Genomic DNA, 23,038 nt, shown 5'->3' with positions numbered 1-23,038 from the left:
TTGATAACTTAATTTGCAAGATTTCAATTTTCCGTTTTAAATACTATAATTTTCACTTGCAAAATCGAAAATTTAAAAAAAAAATCAATTTTTTTCCCCTTCCAGATTGATTGTCATTAAGTGCATCTTCAAGATTCTTCTGTTATTCTTAAGCGCTTTTGGAGCGTAGTCAGTTGGCTTTCCGAGTTAAAAGAAAAAAAAATTCTGCTCTGAGACTATTGACATGCGTTTTAAAATCTATTATTACTTCTCAATTTTTGCTATCCTTTGTTTATATGACATTATTTTTTCGTAATTTCGGATTATACATTAATTGTTTCGAACAAAATATTTTTCATCGGCTATGTTTATTTGATATCAAAGAACTTTTTTTTAATTGAATAAATTCTGATTCCTCAGAGGTGCAGTATCATTAGCAAGTTTTGCATAATGTGGAAGCACGTCTACTTTTATAAAGAAATAAAGGAAGATTGTTTATTAATAAGCGTAGACTATAATTTATTACTAAAAACAGACTATTATTTTAATAAGCAGAGTGCAGCTTTCTCTTTTTTTTATAAATTTTTAATTCCTCTGCGTTTTATGTTTTATTCCGTTCAAAACTTTGTACTCATTAAGTTGGTTAAAATAGGATTTTTAGATAGATTTCAACTATAGTTTCCGTTTGGTAATTTTTTAAGTGCCCTTTTTAGAAGTTTTTCTTTTTTCATCTTTTTTAAACTTGTAATTATGTATGAAATATATTGTATTTTTTAATCATTAATTTTATTTTGTATTAGTTAATTTGATGATTTTTATAGATTTTTAGTTTTAAAAATAGTTTTTTTTTTTTTTGTTGCTCTGTAAATTCCCTTAGTCTTATTTACCTTTTTATTGATTCATTGCAGTTATTGGATCTGATATACTGTATAAGTCAAAGCTGAATGTAAATTTTAGGTTTGATATTAATGCTGCTACTGAATTAATGTATAAAAATTCCAGTATGTTGTATTTAAATTAGAAGTATGAATTTTATCTTGCAACTTTCTTTTTTGTAAATATTTTTTTCCCAGTAGACACTTCAGAATTCCATTTTTCAACAGTTTAACCTAAAAGCACAGTATATTTTATCTGTTTATAAGGGATAGCGACAGATACCTACTTTATAGGTTTATTTTCAAAGTTAATATTTTTTTATTTTTAATTAGAATTTAAGGGGGTGGAGTCACAAAACAGGTTAGACTCCAAGTGTAAAAGTGGTATTCACATCTTGGTAAGTTGGGGCATAATTTTTTGATACTAAAATTTTATGATGGTCATTATTTTCTTGAAAGATATAAGCAATTTTTAAAATGAAGAGATACTGGATGAAATGATAACTGACAGTTTAATTCTAAAGAAATAAAATTAAATATTGAACAAGAAGAAAGATTCTGTATTCCCTGTTTAGTTTATTGAAATTGCTGATGTTTCTTTTATTTTTAGTTACTCTAATTTTGATTGAAGATATTTCCTTTAGTCGATAGCTTTTTTTTTTTCTGACCAGGCGGTAATAAATTGCATAAAAATGACTTCACTTTCTTAAAACTTTCATCTAGTTTTCTACATTTTGATCCATATTATCGGACATTTTTTTTACCTTGATCAGAAATAGAGCTACATATAAGTTGACTGCATTTCTAAAATTATAAGATCAGCATATTCAATTTTGTAGATTACATCATGAATGAAAGTGCAAAATTAACTGAAGAAAAACTCTTTGAATGCTTCAAAAGTCTCAATGTTCCTGTACATCCAAGTGAATTGAAGACTCCAACAGTATGTATCATATTGATAACTAATTTACTTGCATGTATAGTTTAAGTAATGTTTTTATTTATTTCAACAAATGCTATAATAAGTTCTTTAAAACATTAAAATTGAAAGATAACTGTTGTAACAGTCAAGCAGAAATTACTTTGTTTTCTTAAATACCTTTAAAATAATCCATATATTTAACTGTAAAATATTGTATTCAATTTAACAAAAATTTAAAAAAAAAATCAGAAAATTTAAATATTTTTCACAGTTGAAATAAGTGACAAATTAACATGAAATACATGAAGGTGATGACTTCAACTGTCTTGTTGGAGTCTTTAATAAAATTAATTATATTGGTTTCAAATTATACATATATACTGTTATACCATATTTTTTTGTTAATATTACCCATAGGCCGTTTTTTAAACTGTCAGATTCCCGTTTTTGTCCTTCAGATATTCTTCTGAATTGAGAGATTGGAGTTAATTTGTTTAAAGAAGAAAAACAGTAACACCTGAGGCTAATGCAGAAAATGTGGATTTGTTACAATTCAGGTAAAATGTCTCAAACAATAGGTGTTTACGCACCATTTGCAAAAAAATTTGAAACTTAAGGTGCTATCGGTTAAAGAAATGGTTGCAGAAGCTGAAGAAGTGCAGAGTGATTCCAATGAAATCTGAACTTAGCGCAACTAATTAGAGAAAACATTTGCAGAAGGCCTCAAAGCCTTTAAAACAATGAGGAACTTTTATTGCTTTCAGGAAATGAACAGCAATCTATAGCAAAAGTCTAGAAAAATTTTGCATTGAGAAGTAAAAAAAACTATAACTTTCAAATATTTATTTATCCTTTTTTTTGTATTGTAAATATTCTTTTAGAAATTACTTAATTTTTTTAGCTGAAATTTTTATAGCATTAATTTATTAATTTTCATACATTTTTTAGTTATTATATGATGTTTTAGACCTACATTCCTCCTTACCCTCCCCTCTATCGTTTGTAATGAATGCACTTGAGAAACAAGTGGAATTTTCATGTGGAAATCTGATGATCGAGCATTCAATAGTTTTATAAAGATTGAAATGGCAACGTTGGCTTTGAATAGTCTTCATATACATCTTGTGCCCACTCCAGTTTGAAATAAATTCGTGATATGATTATTGTTAAGATCTATTTAAAATGTTTAGAAGATAGCTAAAAGTGTGTTGAATATTTTCTAGTTAAATTGACAGGTGTAACTTCTGTGGATAATTGTTTATAATTTATTTAATTATGATAATTATTCAGGTTGCGTAGCATTTTTAAAAAGCACTTTAATGTGCTTATTTTTGTTTTTTTAAAGCCCAAGTCCTTAATGTTCTCTTTTTCAAAGTAAGTTAATTATTTTTATCAGGTTGGTTTTTGTCACGAATTATGCCAAAAGTGTTGTGTTTTCACATTATTCTATTCAATGTTTTCTCAATTCATATAACCACATCAATAATATTAGAATATGCGCTCTAATGAAAAATATTTCTTTCTATTATTGCAAGTTAGTATGTATGTGTAAATACATGTATGTATATACACATAAATAAAAACTTTCAGTAATAGGAAGGAAAATATTTCTTACTGAGAATATCCTACTTATATTTGGGGGGATTTTCGTATCGCAATCTGTAGCAGAATAATCGCCAAGTCTTTTCAACTTCAGAGTTGCGCCCTGTGAGAAACTGAAAAAAAAATAAATAAACTGAAAGAAAGGGACTAACTCTAAATTGTATTCACCCGGGGGCAAACGTCTCCATATTTTTTTTTTTTTTTTTTAAATTTAACTCCTTGGCTATTGTAGTTGGCGTGACAGATCATGATACAGAGACATCCCCTTACATATATATATTTTTAATAAAGAGTTTAAGATTTTTTTTTTTTGTTGTTGAGTGTTTGAAAAGTTCTTAATATGTACTTATTTTTTGTTCAAAAATTTGATTACGCACCCTGTTATTGTTTTCATTGCATAAAAAATTAATTTTGATTTTTTATCTTGTGTAAAATCATTTTAAATTTATTCCAGAAAGATTTTGTGTTACGAGTTTTTGATACATTTCTGAGCGATCTTCACATCGATCTTTCCAGTAATTCAGCTGTAAGTTCCTCTTTAGAGTTACACAATTATATGATTTTGCAAATTATTGATTTGTTTTCTTTTTAAATGTGTATTGTGGAATCAGAATTTAGAGTTAGGAATAATCTAAATTAAATTTAAAACAAATGAGCCATAACAGCACTGTGAACACTCATCACGGCACTGACACGCCAGCACTAAAATTGAGTTACCCCCATAGCATTAAAAATAAATTGCAATCAATAATAATATTCAGTATAATTTATTTATTTGTGTTTACAGACATAAAAATAATGATAAAATTAAAGTAATAAAAGCAAACTTCAATCAGGGTTGCAAAAAACCCACCTGCCCAATAAAACCCGCCCGAGTTTTACTGGGTTTTTCTAAGATTTATGTCTTTTTTTATGCTCTGTTATATTAAAGAGCTATTCTATTGAAATATATATGTAGTCTAGCCTAAAAAAAATTAACCTATAGTGAAGAAACTAATTGTGTTGGAGACTGGAGAGTCATCTTGCTGGCTAGATTTGACTGTATGGCCATTGATTATTCAGTGCCTTTGATTCGCAAGTTAAAAATTTTCCTAAAATATTTTTTAAGAATAAAATATATATAAAAAGTAATCCTGTGTTAAAATAAGTTTCAAATGTGTGATATATGTGTGTACATATAACATTTTGTATCGTGATGTCAGAAGAAACTTTTTTCAGACTTTCACATCAATTTATTTGTATTAATTATCTATATGAAGTCAATTTATAAAATTAAACTTAATTATTATATTGAAATAAGCTTTTTTTTAAAAAAGGTACCTATCCCTGCCTTCTCTTTTGAAAACCCACCATAAAAACATGAAAAACCCCGAAAGACCCAATAGAACCCAGAAAAACCCACCCGGGTTAGGTTTTTTTACAAAAACCTGAGTTTTTTGCAATACTGACTTCAATGCTTCAAAAACTTCACAAAGATTGAAAAAATTGTGCTGGTGGCGCCAAAATTTTGTTTTTGACATGATTCATAAAAACTTATTGCAAAGTGTTAGAAGCTGTCATAATGTCAAATGCAACCCGGGCAAGTTTTTTTTCTATCTTTAAGAACATTTTATTGGTGGTTAAGCAGCAAAACTGTTTAAATCAGTTGCAATGCTTACACGATAATTACTACAATAATTATGATTCTTATTATACCTTATGGCATGTATAAAAAAATATCGCTAATATTATAATGAATTATTATCTACTTTTTCAAAATATATGGTAATATTTATACTTAAGTACATTATTGTTTAATACAAAATAACAATTACTAATTTAAACATTGATATTACTTCTTTCATGCCACAATTGTTTAGCTTATTTAAAAAAACTGAAGTGGTTTCTTATAATTGTTTGTCTCATCTTGTGAAATTTTTTCTGACTAAATATTTGTTGTAAATGCTTAAATTTACTGTGAAAAAGAAAAAAACAAAACATGAATAACGATTTGATCCACTGATTAGATTTCCACTTACTAAGGACTTAATCTGAATGGTTTAAGCCTTACCTTAAATATGTTAATTAGAGCAGATGATCTTTTAAGTAACAAAATCAGACACAGAAACTTACCTTTTCTGAATAAACATGCATGCTTTTAAACAGATTCGGATTTGTAACTTTCAAAATATAGGGGGTCGCCGCAATATGAGAAATATGGTAACTATAGTTTGGTCAGGAGAGCGCTCCAAAGTTTGAACCCCTTAATGTCAATTTTACTTGCTGCACATCTCTAACTTTTTCAAGTGAATCAAAACATTTTTAGTAATTAGGGTCCTCGTTTCCCTGCTTGTTAGCTAAAATGATTGGTCCAGCTTCTATTACTATGTTTTTAAATATTATTGTATACTTTTAAATATTTATGTTTTTAAATATTATTGTAAGTTTTTAAATATTTATGTTTTTAAAATTTTACTATTTACTTTCTGAAATTCTCCTTTCATGCACTTTAAAAAGTACTAGTAAAAGCGTTATGAATAAACTAGTAAAATTCCTTGCTTTTCATACATTGATAAATATTTTTTTTAATTTTTTTTTTAGTTTACTTTTTTCTCAATAAGTTATATTCTTTATTTGCTATTTCTAGCTACCATTTGAATGCATGAAAAATATTGAAAATCCTGAGTTATATGAAGGAGCTCCACGCTATAGCATACTTCTTCCCACAATGTAAATAAGTATTTTGTATGATTTTTTTCATTTTGAATTCTTTATTTCTATGGCAATAATTATCTAATTTAGGAATTGTCCATTTTAAAACTTTTTCAACCCGATTTGATTTTAAAACACTAGTGTAAATAATGGACAATGTTTCTTTACAATTTTATTTATAAACGATTGATATTAAGAATTCAATGATCACAAATGTATCAAAATGATAAATTGAGAAAAAGGGCCATATTCTTGTTAGCAAAAATGTTTAGCTGCTCAAAAGTTGTGTTTTTTTCCACAAAATTGTTTTTAAAAAAAATTTTTTTTTTTAGATATTTCATAAAGATATATTGATCTCGATTACTATTTTTTAATTAAATATTAAATTTTTAAATTGGTGGGATATTTTTCAATCCAAGTTTTTATTTTTTTATCTACATAATATATTTTCCAGCTTTGTAATTCTTACGTTATATTATAATAGTATTAAATTGATGCAATAATAAAGGAAAATTTAACTGGGACCATTCATTAATTTACATATGTTAGGTAATAGGATTTTTTGTATGTTTCCTTTTTGCTTTATTCACAAAACTTCATAGAATAAGTGTTAATTATGTTAAGTGTTGTATAAAACAGAGATTTTTGGCCAAGTTAAGAATTAAAAATAATTTCTTTTTAAAGCATAAACAAATTTTCTTAATTAATTTTTGCATTACATTTACAATGATTATTTTATTTATCAAAAAATAAGATTATTGAAATCACTGGTAATGATCTTTCAGTTTAAATCTTGACATTGACATGTTGAATTTATTTTCCATTTTGATATTTAAAAAAGACTCCCGATGGCTGAGTGGTAGCGCTTGGTGCTCCCTGGCCACAGGTTTTGGGTTTGATCCTCGGGCCGGGCAAGGTTGACTCAGCCTTTCGTCCCTTCAGTGGGTCGATAAGTGAGTACCAAGTATGCTTGGGAACTAGACACTGGGGGTTTCGCATTCAGCTGACCACCTAACCAAAACATCTACTCCTACACCCCAAAGCCCAAGGTCAAGAAAACTGAGATGGGCATAGTAGGCCTTGGCCCTGTATGGGCTGTCAAGCCACTGAGTTTAGTTTTTTTTTTAGTTATTTAAAAAAAAATTCTATAATCTTTAAAAGAAATGCAATTTACATAGTGTTATGGTTATGTTCATTTATTAGTTTTTGTGTTAAATATAATCCATTCTTATTAAATATAGATTTAGTTTTTGTGAACAAAATTTTATTTTTAACTACTTGAAATGTTATTGATCATTCTATTTCATTTTTTAGTTTTTTATTGCTATTTAACATTAAATATGTGTATTTGCTTATAAATTACAAGATATAGAGGACAAGCTTGTTTTAATGGCAATTTCATCTGCTACTACAAATTAACTAACTGTTACAGTATATTTTTAAATACTAATTATTAACAAAAAGATTTTGGTAAAGTTTCAGACAAAAAAAAATCTTATATAGTAAGAAGCAGTATTTTTTGTTAAAAATTCATGTGGTTTTTATTCTTTCTTTACTCACAAAATATATTTGACATGAATATTTAGGTTTATTTGTAATACAATTTAAATTTTTATTTCAGGAATAACATTTTGAAAAATTTTTGTCATTGCCCTGTGCCAATTACGCTAAATGATGTAGTTGCACCTAGTAAGAATTTTATTTTAATTTATTAAACATCCTGTACTGTATAGTTTATTATATAGTAAGTTACGACTTAACTAGCTAGAATTTTTTTTTTAAACATTGATTTACTACAACAGTTGTTTCTTTCCAAGAAGAAAGTTTTATGTATGTTATGGGTAAATGACCATAATGTTGCTAACTTTAATAAATTATTTAACTATACAGCTAGTTAAAAATTCTCGTATAAAATTTAATTTTTGCAGTGAAACACCAGTCCAAAATCAAACCAGGTTCGTTCCTGTTAATTGTTTAATGATTAAAACCATGAATATATTTTGTCAATGTTTAGTTTTTTTTTTAGCAATAAACCTGTTAGTTCCCGGAATTTTCTGTTATAAACCAAAAAAAAAGTACACAATTAATAAATTTTATTATTTATTTAAAGGAATCTGTTTTATTTGTATAATTTTATTGGCATAATCAAGTATCTATACAGTATAAATATTAATACTTATACATTTATTTACAGGTATGAATGTTCTTAAATTAACTAGCAATCTATTGAAAGTAAATTTTCAATTTGGGAAGAATTCATTTATCCTAAATCTTATATGCTTTTATTATAAATTTTATTGGCCTAATCGAATATAAATACAATAGAAATATTCATACTTATATATTTATTTATAGGTATGAATATTCTTAAATTAACAAGCAATCTGTTGAAAGTAAATTTTCAATTAGGGAAGAATTCATATATCTTATATTGTATATGCTTATATTAAAGATGTTTGAAAGCTTTATTTTATTAGTCTTCATTTTCTACCCCAGAACCTAAGAAAACAAAGAAGATACTGAATTATCTTGTAGTTTTTTGGAACTATGTCTTACGGAAGCAAGAATTATTTTCATATGTCCGAAACACTCTTGTATGTATTTTATTCAATAAACTTTTATGGTAATATTAATGCATATTTTATTTTTCTTAATGTTGTTTAATGTTTCAAGAATAGTAATAATGCTTTGCAAATATTATCTATTGACTCTTTTATAAATATTCAGAATCCTATTTTAATGCTATTTTCGACAATAATTACCTGAAATTAACATAAAGTAAGGATATTTTATGTAAATTGAAGTACTGTTTCAAAGGAACACGAACCAGAATGTTCACAATAGGAGCATCCTTAGTGGAGTATTTCATAATTCAATTCTCTAGCCTTTCCTTAAAGCTTGTACCAATATTTATTAGACGTCTTGTATTTATATGTAAATGAAGAAATAAAGCTAGCTATTTATTATAATCAGTTATAATTAATAGTAATAACCAAAAATTATTAATATAACAGATTAATTACATTGGGTGTAATATTATATGCCTATGCAGGCGTCTGTCCAGGGTAAATTTACTACCATGTAGCAGTACCTTCACAAGTTCAACTTAAGGGAAAACGGCAGTTTCACAAATAAAAAAGCAAATTCTCATGCAAATGCTGTTCTCATTGCAGTCTATGGAAAAGAGGAGTTTTTCTGCCAGCTGTGTTTTGAGAAAAGGTAGCACACGTTCAGTCAGATAGTGGATATGGTAAGCTTAACCGGTCGCTTATGCCATATCAAAGTGAGCTCTTTTTTTTCTTTGCTGAGTTTTTTTAAAACAAAACCGTGAGGCTATTCCTCTGTAAACTTCACAGGGAGTCAAAATTCTAACATTATCTTAAGCACTATTGTAAATTTATTCTAACTAACCTTTATTTTTTTATGAACCATTTTTTTCTCTGTCAAGCTTTTTTCTGTATGACCCAGTTGAAAATGTACTAACTTTTAGTACTAGTACTGCTAAATGCATGTTTTTATTAAATTGGAATTTAACTATGAATAATCATTTTTATGGATTTTGTAATTTAGATAAAAAATTTTTATCCCAAAATTTACAATAGCGAAATTTTTGAAAATATTTTCTTACTTTACCATATTTTTGAGTTGATTTTTTAATTTTCACAAATTAGGTCTAAAATTTAACAAAATAGGCACCTCTTTAAAAAAAAATATAAAAAAAACGACACGGACCCCTACTATGGTTTTTTTTGGGGGCAGCAAATGAGAAACAATTACCCACGCAAAGACCCTATAACTGATAACTAGCTTTATTTTTGGATTAAAAAGTAAATACCACCTTCATTTTTATACTTTTAATACTATTTTATTTTTTTCATAAACTTAATTTTTTTTTTTAAAGTTAACCACATTTTAATAATAACTTAGTAATAAAATGTGTATTTCCAGCAACCTGAGATACAAAAATGTGAGGATACCAAAAGGGAAATTGAAAAATTGGATGAACAGTATCAGGAATGCCTTGAAAAGCTTAACAATATTAAGATACCCAAAGAAGAGGTTTGTTAATGTTAGATGTTTGTTGTTTATATAAACATGAGAATTTATGTAACATATTTGTACTTTTCTTTGTTTGGAATGATTTGTTGTTAACCCAATTTTTTATGTATCAGTAATCGTTGCTTGATACAGCATCCACTTCCTTCAAACAATTGACGTTATAATGTCTGGTTTTAATATTGAGAATGCTCAAAAAGACCATAAATATTTGCTCCTAATTAAAAATTGCTTCATTAACTTTGACTAAATGTGGTATACATTAGGAATGTCGGAAAGGTAACAGAAATATCAATGTTGCAACTTTTTTTGTTGTTTTTTTCTTCTGTGAATAGTATATACCAGGGGTGGCGAACCTTCATGCACCAACATGCCATTTTTTCTCAAATATATTGTAATGAGGTCATAGATGTGCCGAGAAATAGTTTTGACTTCGCGATTATTTGGTAAATAATAATCCTAAATTTTATCAACTCAAAACTCTTTATTTACTACGAAAAAATGCAATTCTCAACTTTTGCAATGTCTCAGTTATACGCGTAATTCAACTTTAAAGTAACATCAGTGTGTCTTCTGTTGTTGCATATTAGATGACAAATAACTTATATTAGGGTTATAAGATGTTAGTTTAAGAACTGTTAATTTTTTTTGATAGTTATTTATTGTTCGCTTGTTTTTTTGTGGTTATTAATTGCTTTTTTGGCATTAATTGTTCTTTTTTTGTGAATTTTAATTGAATTGTTAATATGCTTCATAGCAAACTTCGTGATCGGTGGCGTGCCACTGGTTCGCCATCCCTGGTATATACATTGAAATGTCTTTTAAAAATGCATTATGGATGAAAAAAGTTGCCTTTAAACAGAAATTTATGAAAAATGAGGATGCATCTTTTTTTACCTAAAGAATGCAAACAGGATTTCATTATACAGCGCTGATTTCCACAATGATGTAATAATTAACTCTAAATATTAATTTCTAGTTATTAATAAAAATATCTTTTACATAGGGAATTTCTCAGTAATGGTATGTGTTACCACAGACTCTTAAAATATGAAGTAAAGATTCAATTTTTAAAACATTTATTCTGATTAACATACTTATCACAAACAAAATTATGGTTCAAAATTCTCTTGTTTTATGTTACTATGTATATAAGTTATCTACGTATGCTACTAAGTATTTAGTTCTGCCACGAGTATCACAGAATTATATTTTATCATGTTTTATAAATGCTGTAATTTTCTTTTAAAATATTTTAATAGCATATGTTTATCTTTTTTAAGCCTTGAAGTTATGTTTTAAATATATAGGATGAAGTCCTATTATAAATTAGAGAATAAATTATTTTTTTTTGAGAAGAAAAATTAAATTCGTTCAATATTATTTAAATAAATGACTATTTTATCTTTTTTCGTTAGTTTTAAACAACATTTAAAATTTTCTTTTAGAAATTTGTTTAAATTAAGTTTAATATTTTACGTTACTTGCAAACTATTACTGAAATAATTACTCAAAAGGTATCTATTACTTTTTTTTTCGACAAATGTTTGAAATTAACATTGGTTTTATTTGTGTATTATACTTTAAATTTAAATAAATTCATTATTTAAAAAAATGAAAAACTTTTTTAAGGTATTTTAAGTTTAACTTACTATAAAAAATAGAAAATTAAAGATAGTAGTTTTTGTAGGTTTTACAAGCTGTGAAGAGAAATTTTATTGTTTTATGATTCAGTAAATATTGTGAAGGAATTTGTGAAAACTTTGAACAATGTGGTTGAATCTTGATGCTGTTTCTATTACACACTGTTGAACAATTCCTTATTGCAGGATTGAAATGGTTATTGCTTAGCATTTCGATCCCATGTGCCAAAACATTTTGTTATATGACTCTTTCATTTTTTTATGTCAATTATTATATTTCAAAATGACTGTCCCAATTTCATAGGTGTACTACGCAACATGTAATAAAGGCATTTATTAAATGTAAATACATGCTAGAGTAATGCAACAAAAACTTAAAAAGTCGGCAATAAATGCTGCTGGCAGTCCAGTGGTCATCAAAATTTCTCCGAAAACAAGATAAGCAGGGGGAAATTATTTTAATAATAACACGTTTCCACAATGTTGGCTTGGTGGGGGCTCATAAAAAATTTGGTGTTTATTCCTCGAAATCCAACTACTATGACTGATCTGAAAGCAATCGCCAACATTGATACAGACATCCTGCACAAAGTTTGGCAAAAGTTACTGTTCAGACTTGATGTATGCCATGTAACAAAAGAAGCTAATTTTAAAAGAGGGCATTCAAAACTTGTTTATATTACCTCTACAATAGGGGTGCACAACCTATGGTCTGCGGGTCGCTACTCTACAAGTACATTTTTAATGAATACATTTTCTGCATTTTGCACAGTGCACTGATGAAGGCAGGTCATTCATTTTGACTTCATTGAGCTTTGATCAATTTAATAACTTTAATTAAATAGCTAATTTTTTTTTTAGCTATAATGATTAGTCAAGAAACTAAAAATTTTTTTGATTATAAAAATAGTTTTTGAATACTTATATGAGTGTTTATTTGTTTTTAAGCTCCTTAAAGTAGCTGCTGCAAAGGATGAAATAATCAAAAAATATGAGGGAACTCAAGTGAGTAAAGCTCTTTTTTTTTTCTTTAACATAAATGCATACCTACATGTTTTAAACACAAAGATTTAAGTCATTGGTTAATATATTTATAGATACATTAACCATTTACTGAAATTGGCAGCTTTTATCACAAACTTCAACAATTTGCTATGCTTTTAAAGAGATTCTGGGTACTGCTTAAAAATACTGACCAATTTACATTTAGAAGTATAAAGCACATAACTTGGGAGCCAAAACCATGCAGCTCAGTAGTAGATCTGCTGGATGCTGCAAGTTATTTTTCATCTCATTAATTAAAAAAGAAGCTCAAGATAGGAGAAACAGAAAAATCGTATCTCTATTATATTTGTTTGCAGATATGTAGGCTAAAAATTGTAATGTTTCAAAATTTCCAAATTATTTTGTGGAGCTTTATGAAATAAAGAAAATTTAAACAAGAAAATTTTTTTAAGAAAATATATATATATTTTTGACAATTTGGTTTTTGTGTAAAGCTTTATCTGCTTTATGTACATGCAAATTTTGCAGAATATGCATGTTAGATTAGGAAAAAAATAGTTCCTGTCTGCCCGTGTTATGGTCATTAAAAGATCTGAATTTGTGAAATTGTGCTACTGGATGCGCTCTGTAAATTCCACTACCAGAGTAAAAACTTTGAACACCTTTATAACTTTTGATCTAACGACTAAAATTTTACGTACTAACATGCAATTTTAATGGTTTGAGGCTTTAATCTTGAATTTACTATGAGCAGGCTATATTTTAATTCATATTTTTTCGACTAGTATTAAGTTCTTTTGTATAGATGGGGCTCTAGAATAAATAAGTTTTATAATTGTGTTAAAAAAAAAATTTTTGGCATAATTAATTAAAAGATATCTCGAAATATGTTAAAAGTATACAGGGGTCTGTTTAGAAGAAGTTTGGGTCTTTCACAAAATAACTTTTCATAAAAACGGACCCTTCACAAAATATCTTTTCATAAAAACAGACCCTTCACAAAATTCTTTTTCTTTTAATCGGACTCTTCACAAATTTGTTTATCTTCATAATAGTTTTGTTAATTGAATAAACCCAGGGCAGAAAACAAGAAATATGGATGTAAACAAATTAAGTTATGTCTTCGGCAGATGCTTTTCCTCCTTTATTCGTCCGAAATGAATATTCTATGTTCAGCAGTATAGGCTAAATACCAAATATTTGTGTGTTGCATCCGTAATTTAGTAGCTGCAATTGCTGTTTATTTTTTAAAATTTAATTTTATTAATAATAATTTTACAGTGTTGAGCATAATCTTGTATGTCTTTACAATTTAAAAACTCCTTGAAAATGTTTTTTTGCAATAACGGACCCTATTTGCACAAATTCACAAAAGCGGACCTTGGTTGAAAGAATGTGACTTAACGTTTATTTTATATTCACAAATTACAAGAAATTTTTTCACAATTTTGCAAAAACGGTCCTTTCACAAAATTTCTGGACAGACCCCTGGTACACTTAGACTTCTCACATTGATATAAAATTTTTCCAATTATAACTTCCCCCATATTTTGAAGATCACAGAATCTAAAATTGTTGATAGGGATTCATTAAAAATATGTTCTTATGTTTATTTTTTGGAATCTGGACAAATAAATTAGTTAGATTACTTTTACCTTAGTTACCATTAAGATTGCATCTTTCTATGTTAAAATTTGATAACTAAATCAAGATATCAAACATTGTCTCCTTAATGTAAGGTGTCTGCCCTTCAGAAATGTCTGTAAGGCGAAGTTTCACTATAATAAGTTTGAGTAGTCTATCATTAAACTGTTCTTCAAAGATGTGTTTATTTCAGAGCACAAAATAGCAACAAGAAAAGTGTAAGCAATTAAATGTAGCTCTCTTAGCTGATGTTGTAAGATACCAACCATACTTTTAAGGAATGAAACTTTTAAATTATTTATTTAGACTTTGATTTATACATTTTTATATGCAAAATGTTTATAATTTGAGTTACCCTGTTTAAGGTAATATAGTATCGATTAAGCTTTATGGTTGTCAATAAAATTTAGTATGCACATTATATGATCCATTGAGAGAAAAACTAGTTGAAATTTTTACTACCAGGTGAGAAAAAGGAGTGTATAACGTACAAAAACAGAAATTTGAGACACAAAACTATATTTAATAATGGCATACGTTCCATTTACATCTGATTATCAAAATTATATTTAAAAATAGCACACGTCCAATATGCATCTATTCCAGGGTGCGTAGCATTTGTAAAAAGTACTTAAAGGTGCTTTTTTGGGGATTTCGTTTTTAAAAGCTTTTAAAGGTGCTTTTTTCAGCTGGCGTTTTTAAAAAGTGCTTTTTTTTCCGAAATTTTTTTCTTCTCCCTTCAGTGATATCTGGTGGATCCCATGCATTTCACAAAAAATGGGGAGTTTGCTATGTAATCATTCATGCGGATTCATGTCGTACCCACGTTATGATTTGTGCATGCGCGCACACTCTAAACCGAAACCCGAGTGCTCCAATTCGGATAAAGAATATCAGATCCTTATGAAATGTTTTTCTTTTTAATTTCTTTTAATTTTGTTCTTGTTTATTTTATTTTACCTAACACTTTTTTTGACGTAGGGGGTAAGGGTACAAATTGTTCTGAGTTCAGGGTCAAGTTGAATTCACTCGGTGATGTGGGAAAGTACTGATTGTTTCGATTCACGCCCGTTTTTTTTTGGGGGGGGTTAACGCTAAAACTGTTTATAAAAAGTTTTTGTTTTTCAATGATATCACAGTTTGAATAGGAATTTTTTGAGTGATTGAAAATTTTTGTAAAGTGCTTGAAAAGTTTTTAAAAAGTGCTTATTTTTGATTCAAAGATTTGGCTACGCACCTTGTATTCTGTGGCTTATTGTATAGAGTGTTTTTCTTTTAATGAGGGGACTCTGGTTCGAATCCCAGCAATGGCTGGATGATACGAGTTCTGCTCTTGGCTTGCACGGGATTGCAAAAAAAAATTTATTCATATTTCAGTGTTCATAATAGATTAAAATTTATTAGTAATTATAAATAATAAGTTTAATGATATGTGTTTTTTTGCTATTCAGTTATTCTATCATAAAATTGAAAACACAGTAAGAAAAATAAATTAATTGCAATTTTGCTAGCACTGCTAAAAAAAAATTCTTTTCAATTGATTTGAAAAATTATTTTTAGGTAGTTTAATATCTCATAACTGAGAAATTCCCCTGCTTTTACAAAAGTTTAATCAATTGTATGTTGCTTTTTTTTCCTTCAGAGAACTATGGTTAATGAATATCAGCAATTAAAAGAAAAAGAGAATCAATTACAGACTGAAAAAGTGAGATTTTATATTCTACTTTCAATTTATTATGAAATTAATTTTCTATTGTGATTCATTATTAGAAATTTCTTTTACTTTTTAAATAACTTTTTATGAAGTTTTTATTAATTATTTATAAACTTAGCATATTGTTTTGGAGAAATTTAAGTAACAACAGACCTTTTTCAATATTTTTCATTTTAAAAACAGATCTTTCACATTTTTTTAAAGATAATTAAATTTTAAAAAAACCTATTTAAAATCTTTTGAAAATTGTACCACATGTTTGAATTAAAATAAAACTGCAGATGACCATTACTTTGTTATTTTTCTTAAACATTATTGCAACATTAGCTATGATAACTCAGTGTTTAAGGCACTCGACTCTCATTATAAAGGACCAAGGATTAATGAAAAAATTAATTAAAGTTTTTTTTAACAAGATCTAGAACAAGAGAGAAGTACAGTAATATGAATTTATCATTTTACGTACCACCTACTTACCATGAATACTTAATTTTTATCAGTAATAAAATTAATTAATGTTTTGATTTAATTATTTTTTACACTAAAGAATCCATTTCAGTAAAGCATATAAAAAATATGGGCTTAACTTTCCTCTCGTTTTCATCCATTTGGAGTAAAGAAAAATTTATTTTATTTTACAATTTTAGTAATCATTATTAAATTTTTAAATTTAATCTTATGGTGTTAAAAAAATAACCCAAAATGATGAAAATTTGCCAATATTTTTTAATTTCATTCAAACACTATCCTTCAATATATGAAAAAAATATATACTTATTCCACTTTCAAAATTAGTTGCTCATATATTGTTAACTAATTAGAAAGTCTTACTCTTTGCAAACTGCAGACGACGTTAGGCATTTTTTGAGCCTCATGCAAAGGCACATAGCAATTTGATGTGAGGTTTGCAGTTTGCTAAGACGCGAATTCTCCAACTAGATCCATTAGCAGAAAACCTCCAGTACAGCAGTAAATGTTGCAGGAATGCACACCATCTGCACCTTAGATATTTAAAAAAAAAAATTATGAATTTAATGGAGAAATAATTGGCAGCAGAAAAAAACATCAAGTAAAAAGGACAAATAATACAAAAAAGAAAAGATTTTTCTATCTTTGTTTATGAAAAATAAGGAATAGTTTCAAATTTGTTACCAACAAAGTTATTTAATGTTCATTTTTTCTAGTTACTATTCTTTTAGTCTGCTACGTTGTTATGATGATATGGTAATTAATTTTATTTGAAGTTTAAGATTTGGCACTAATCAGAACATACTAAATTACAATTATTTTAATTTCTTCCTTTAAAATGACCAGATTTCATATTACTATTGCAAACTAATCATTTCTTTCTGAGTTCTTTATAGGGCTTAGTATAAGCATCATTTTTTCTTTTCTCTTTCCCCTCCCCTCTTAGGCAAAGGTAAAGTATGAGTGTATAAAATTCAAATTAAATTTAAGTAACAAAGCTTTTGTGTGTATATTTATTGTTTGCAAGATATGCTTAAATCTATGTTTGATTAAACTTAATTTTTTACAATAATCTTTGCCTGACAAATCTGATGAAGCTGAATGCGCTAAGAATGGACTCTGTAAGTTTTGCCAATGAATCTGACATATTTATTTATTGATGGTCTTAAACTTGGATAAAAAAAACATCTCATAAAATGGCATAATTTTGAAATTCTTTTGTACATTTTTTACTATAATAATCTTTGCCTGACAAATCTGATGAAGCTGAATGCGCTAAGGATGGGCCCTAAATTTTGCCAATGAATCTGACATATTTATTTATTGATGGTCTTAAACTTTAATAAAAAGAACATCTCATAAAATGGTATAATTTGGAAATTATTTTGAGCATTTATGTTCTATTTATTTATCTAAAATTTTTATAATTAGGTAAATTTGGATCTTATGATTGCTACAAATAAAGAAAAATTGAGTGAATTGGATCAACTTATTTTATCATCCCCTGAAAAGATAAAAACTGATGTGCAAAAATTAAAAGATATGATAAAAGACGTTGACGAAAAAATCCTAGAAAAAGATCAAGAGAAAAAAGAGAAAAAGAAAGAAAATCAGAACCAAACATCTTCTCAAGAAGAATTACTGAAAATAAATGCGAAAATGGAAAAGCTTTACAGTGAAATTCAATCATTAATGTAAGTCTAATTTCAAATTTTATTGCTTTTTATATTATTTATTTTGGAAAGTTCTATGAAAGTAGAAGAGTATTTATTAGTAAAGAACTGCCATTAAGATATATAATATGATTTTGAACAAAAGACTGACAGTCAGAAAAACTATTAGTTCTTTTTAAAAACATTTTTATTTGAAAAGTAAGTCACAAACATTTATCTTGTGTGTTAATTTTTGGAATTTTTCAAAAGTGTTTTTTTTTTATAATCCGTATTATATTTATACATTGATTGTATATTAAGATTACAAATTTTATTCTTGTCATGTTAATTGTATTTCTAACATAGGAAAAGTATTGCAAATAGATAATTTGTTTTAAATTTTTACGTGATAGCTAAAATTTTCAGGGAGGGGGATGTAACATACAAAGTTTCAACTAATCTTTATGTTATTCCTATATCTAAATCTTTTTCATTTATTTTTCAAAACTAAACGCTTTCTAAAATTTATTTACATCCTCTTTTTCGTATTCTATATTTAGATCAGGGTTGGCAGGTTTTTGACATGTGACAGTTTTTGACAGTTTAAACCATGGTTTAAACCGTCACGTCAAAAACCTCACTGTCAAAAATGTCGAAAATGTCAAAAACCTATATTCATATGTGAAATTTAATTAATACATAAAATTTATAAATTTTTTAAAGGATAGTGTTTCTAAATATGTTCTAGAAAAAATAAATTTAAAATTTTGAAGAAACACTTATATTTTGAATAGTAACCAAAATCTTGTACTTTTGAAAACTCACATCTTTTGTAATATTATGTATTCCTTTTCATGTGTTATTGAAAATCTGCAGTGATATTATTAAGAAATTTATTTATAACCAAATTTAGTGTATAGTATAGATTATACTAAAAATTAGACATTTTTAAAGATAAACATTAGCAGTTTTGTACATTAGACATCTTCTTTTAAAGAAAAATCTTTTTAATATTCTTTTAAATCTTCTTAATAATCTTTTTAACATAAGGCAATACAAATTTAAGTACTTTCTGTTAAATACACAGAGTAGTTAGTGTCGATTTACAGTATATTCAGCCTATTCATTTGCTATGCTGAAAATTTAGTTTATCCAAATACTTGTGAATTTCATTTTGCTGAATACGATATAGTTTTGTTGAATATCTAAATATTCAGCTGTTGAATAATTACTTCTTGCTTTCAAGATATGCATTATTTGCATTCTCTATACAAGTGGAGAAAAAAAAAATTAAGAGATAAAAATTGTTTTAAAATGATAAGTGTAATAATTATAAATAAATATAATAAACAATATGAATTATATTTATCATTATTCATAAATATAACTACTTTTAAATTCAAATTAACATACTGGATAATAAAGATATTCGGTATAACATTAAAAAAAATTTTTTTATACACTTGTATCTTATATCAAGTTTGTATTTATACAACATAACTTGTAAGTTCCTTATAAATATTAGTTATATGTTCCTTATATGTCAAAAATGCATAGTAATAAACTTTTAATTTTCTTAAGTATCAAAAAGAAGAAAAAAATTTTTTTAAATATAAATATTTAACCAATTTTTGTGCAAAATTTTTCTGCACATGCATTTGAATATAAATTTCTGAGATTTTAAATCTGTTATTTTACCTTAATTTTAATTAAAAAATATTTTAAAACCTGCTGATTACCTATAGTATAATTAAATTTCAATATAATGCATGGCAACTGTTGGTAGTTTTGAAGTTTATATATTTTCTTGGCAAACTTCAGTTTTTGACATTTTTGACGGTTTAAACCAGTATTATACCCTTGTCATGTCAAAAACCACTTTTTGACGTCAAAAACCCAACCCTGATTTAGATCTCAAGTATGTATGAATAAACATTTACTAAGTTTGAGAAACATACTTTACCCTTGACCTGTTTAATGGACCAACATACTCAGGTTTCCCCTCTTTCCCTAAGAAGTACTATATTACAAGACTATTTTGCATAATTTTCTCTCATTTTTATTCAAGAGGTTAAATAAACATTAATGGCCTTTTTTTTCTCTCTTTCAGACTTTTTATCCTTCCCTTCCTCAAAAACTTTATATATAGGGAAACCTCATGTTACAACACTCTTACAAAACGAATGCCTCTCATTATGGTCACATTTCGCGTATATCCTTTATGAATAAACCATTGTGTGCTCTCTCTGCAAAGTGGACAGCTCGTAACTGGACTCAGACATTCTTTTATGACCGTAATGTTGTTATAAAAAAGAAGAAAAAATTACTTTACTGTATTCACTGTTATAAATTCTGAAAGCTAAATAGAAATTTTATGTGCTTTGCATTATTACCCAGAGTTGGCCTGGGCCGATACAATGAATTTCTTCCAACAACGGTAGTCATGTGCTTTTTTTTTTTTTTTTTTCTCGATTAGTTACTTTTAATTTTTAGATGTCATCAAACGATTCCAATGGAGATCTTCCCTGTTTTCTAATTACACCTAGATTGTTGAATGTTAAAAGCTCTGTGGGGTTGTAATCTTCCATTAAAAACAAGTGACCACAATACTTTATTTGACTTTTTCTATGCTTTGTTGCTTATATCAGCGGTTCCCAATTTTTTTCAGCCACAGAACCCTAAACAGTCAAATAATCTTTTGGTGGACTAAATAAAAGTAATTCAGTAACATAATTTGTGAATGAAGTTTTTTCTCAGTTTCATCAATAAGTCTTAAAATTTTATTTTATGTTAAGAAGTTAAAATCCTAAGTCTGTAGAGGCTACATTTTTTCCTGTGTAAGTTAAATCTAGTAGTTTTTGCCCTTCAAGTGAAAATTGAATAAAATAAAGCTAAATTATAATTTTGATTAAGAATTGTTATAAATTATGAGAAAGGTTGTGAGAGAAAACTTATTTATTTTAGAATTTGGTTATTTTATTTTAAATTTCAAAATTCAATGTGAGATACTGGTGCAATATTTTGTAAAAGCATATCCCTTAGCAATTTATTCAGAATATGTATGTATTGTTATTCAGAATATGTATTGTTAAAAATTTATTGCAATTTTACTTATATAATTTGATAAAAATAACCTTGCTGTGAAACAAATGATAGGTTATTGGTTGGATACAAACCTGTGACAGGTTTCAAAAAATCATTTCTGGCTAAAAGAAAATGTCCTAACTCACAGAACTCCTGTGGCTTTTCCACAGTACCCTATGGTTTCGCGGAACACTATTCAAAGACCACCGACATCAATGTAATTTTCTTAATGAATTGGCATCTATGTACTGCTTCAATTTTTAAAATTAGTGTGTATTGTTATTGACTTAATTATAGAGAAGGGAAAAAACAGCCATTCAAGATATACTAGTTATTTTTCCCACTATAAGTGATATTTCACATAAATGCAATTTTAATTAAAACAGAAAAACTGGTTTTTCTACACTAGAAATGATGGGATGATGAAAGCATTTTGTCAATCATTTTTTAAGTGTCTAACGTTTTAAGTTTTTTTTTTTTTTTTTGGTAAAATAAATATTTATAAAGTAAAATAGTTATGCATATTGAATTTTAGATAAATGTATGAATGTTTTTTATTTTATTTCCTAATTTTTTTCAGGGAATTTATTCAAACTCTATCCTCAGTGAATGATAAGTGCGTAGAAGAGAATAAAGAACTTCAAGAATTGCAATCAGCTCTGGAAACAAAAGAAGATATGGCTAATTTTTATGATGAGAAGGGTGCTAAGATTCTTAACCTTAAAAAGAAGCAGATTGAAGAAATTAATGGAACTTATGACATGCTGCAAAGGTATTTATTTATTCTGTTAAAATATTGTTTAACTTCCAATTGAGTTCATCTTTACCAGTGTTATGTAAGAAAGATAGGTTGTTTTTATTTTAAAAAAATAATGATAAGTATGAATCCTGGAGATAGCCAAATAATAAATTCAGTGCTTTTCAGTTTTTAAAATAAAAACTAAATCTTATACAGATCAATTTATCTCATAAAGATAACAATACTAAAAAATTTTTTAACATTTTTATATTTTATACACTATAATTAAAAGAACTGTAGTTAATTGCCGTAAATTTCAAAAGAATAAAATTTGTTCTCTCAACTTTTATTTAAATAATCATGTTGTAACTTGAAAAATATGCATGTATTCTTCAAAAAGCAAAAAATATTACTGTGCAAATAAAATTTTTTATTATAGTTGACTTTAATCCATATCTAAGTGAAAACTGGGAATAAATTGAGAACACGTTTGCTAATACTATCAATTTATTTTAAATAGTACTGATTACTAAAATTAATTAAGCATCATTCGCTTAAATAATAGTATGGCAATTTTTTACTTTTCTCTTGAACGAATTAGTACCATATCTCTAATAATTTTGCTTTTTAGTACATAGTTTTTATTACAATTAATACCTTTTACCAAAATTTATATAACATCATAGGCGTCAATAATAGTATGATGATTTACTAGGCTTCTCCTAATTGAATTGGTATCATTTAATTGTGCTTTTCAGTACATAATTTATTCAGTACATAGTATCGTTGATTTTAAATTATAAATTTTATAGAAGTACGGTTAAAAAGCATAATTATAAAAAAATAATCATAATTTCAGATTACTTTAGGAATACTAGTTTGGTGACAAAGTCCACCTATACTACTACTAAGCTCACATTGATCATTTAGTTTATCTGATTTATTCAATAAAAAAATAAATGTC

At 26.9% G+C, this 23,038-nt stretch overlaps 1 protein-coding gene across 3 annotated transcripts in view; it reads left to right on the top strand.

Annotated features, from left to right (window-relative positions):
• Positions 1-23,038, top strand: part of LOC107448621 (uncharacterized) — a 32,471-nt gene that overhangs the window by 4,510 nt on the left and 4,923 nt on the right. For 2 of the 3 annotated variants that reach the window (XM_043045495.3, XM_043045496.3), the window contains 10 exons: positions 1,694-1,797; positions 3,833-3,904; positions 6,005-6,087; positions 7,691-7,758; positions 8,566-8,663; positions 10,018-10,128; positions 12,717-12,773; positions 16,060-16,122; positions 18,031-18,293; positions 21,916-22,107. In XM_043045495.3, the coding sequence (XP_042901429.2) occupies positions 1,702-1,797; positions 3,833-3,904; positions 6,005-6,087; positions 7,691-7,758; positions 8,566-8,663; positions 10,018-10,128; positions 12,717-12,773; positions 16,060-16,122; positions 18,031-18,293; positions 21,916-22,107 (1,103 nt within the window). In that variant the 5' untranslated portion in view covers positions 1,694-1,701. Of the gene's footprint in view, positions 1-1,693; positions 1,798-2,234; positions 2,334-3,832; positions 3,905-6,004; positions 6,088-7,690; positions 7,759-8,565; positions 8,664-10,017; positions 10,129-12,716; positions 12,774-16,059; positions 16,123-18,030; positions 18,294-21,915; positions 22,108-23,038 lie in introns of those variants that run through there. The other variant, XM_087153268.1, reaches the window with a different exon arrangement.

The sequence above is a fragment of the Parasteatoda tepidariorum genome, chromosome 10, assembly GCF_982258835.1.
Source record: "Parasteatoda tepidariorum strain Cologne lab strain chromosome 10, Ptep-v5.0, whole genome shotgun sequence".
NCBI lineage: Eukaryota > Metazoa > Arthropoda > Arachnida > Araneae > Theridiidae > Parasteatoda > Parasteatoda tepidariorum.
Note: the sequence above shows the minus strand (reverse complement) of the source record. Positions and strands in the feature narration are given on the sequence as shown.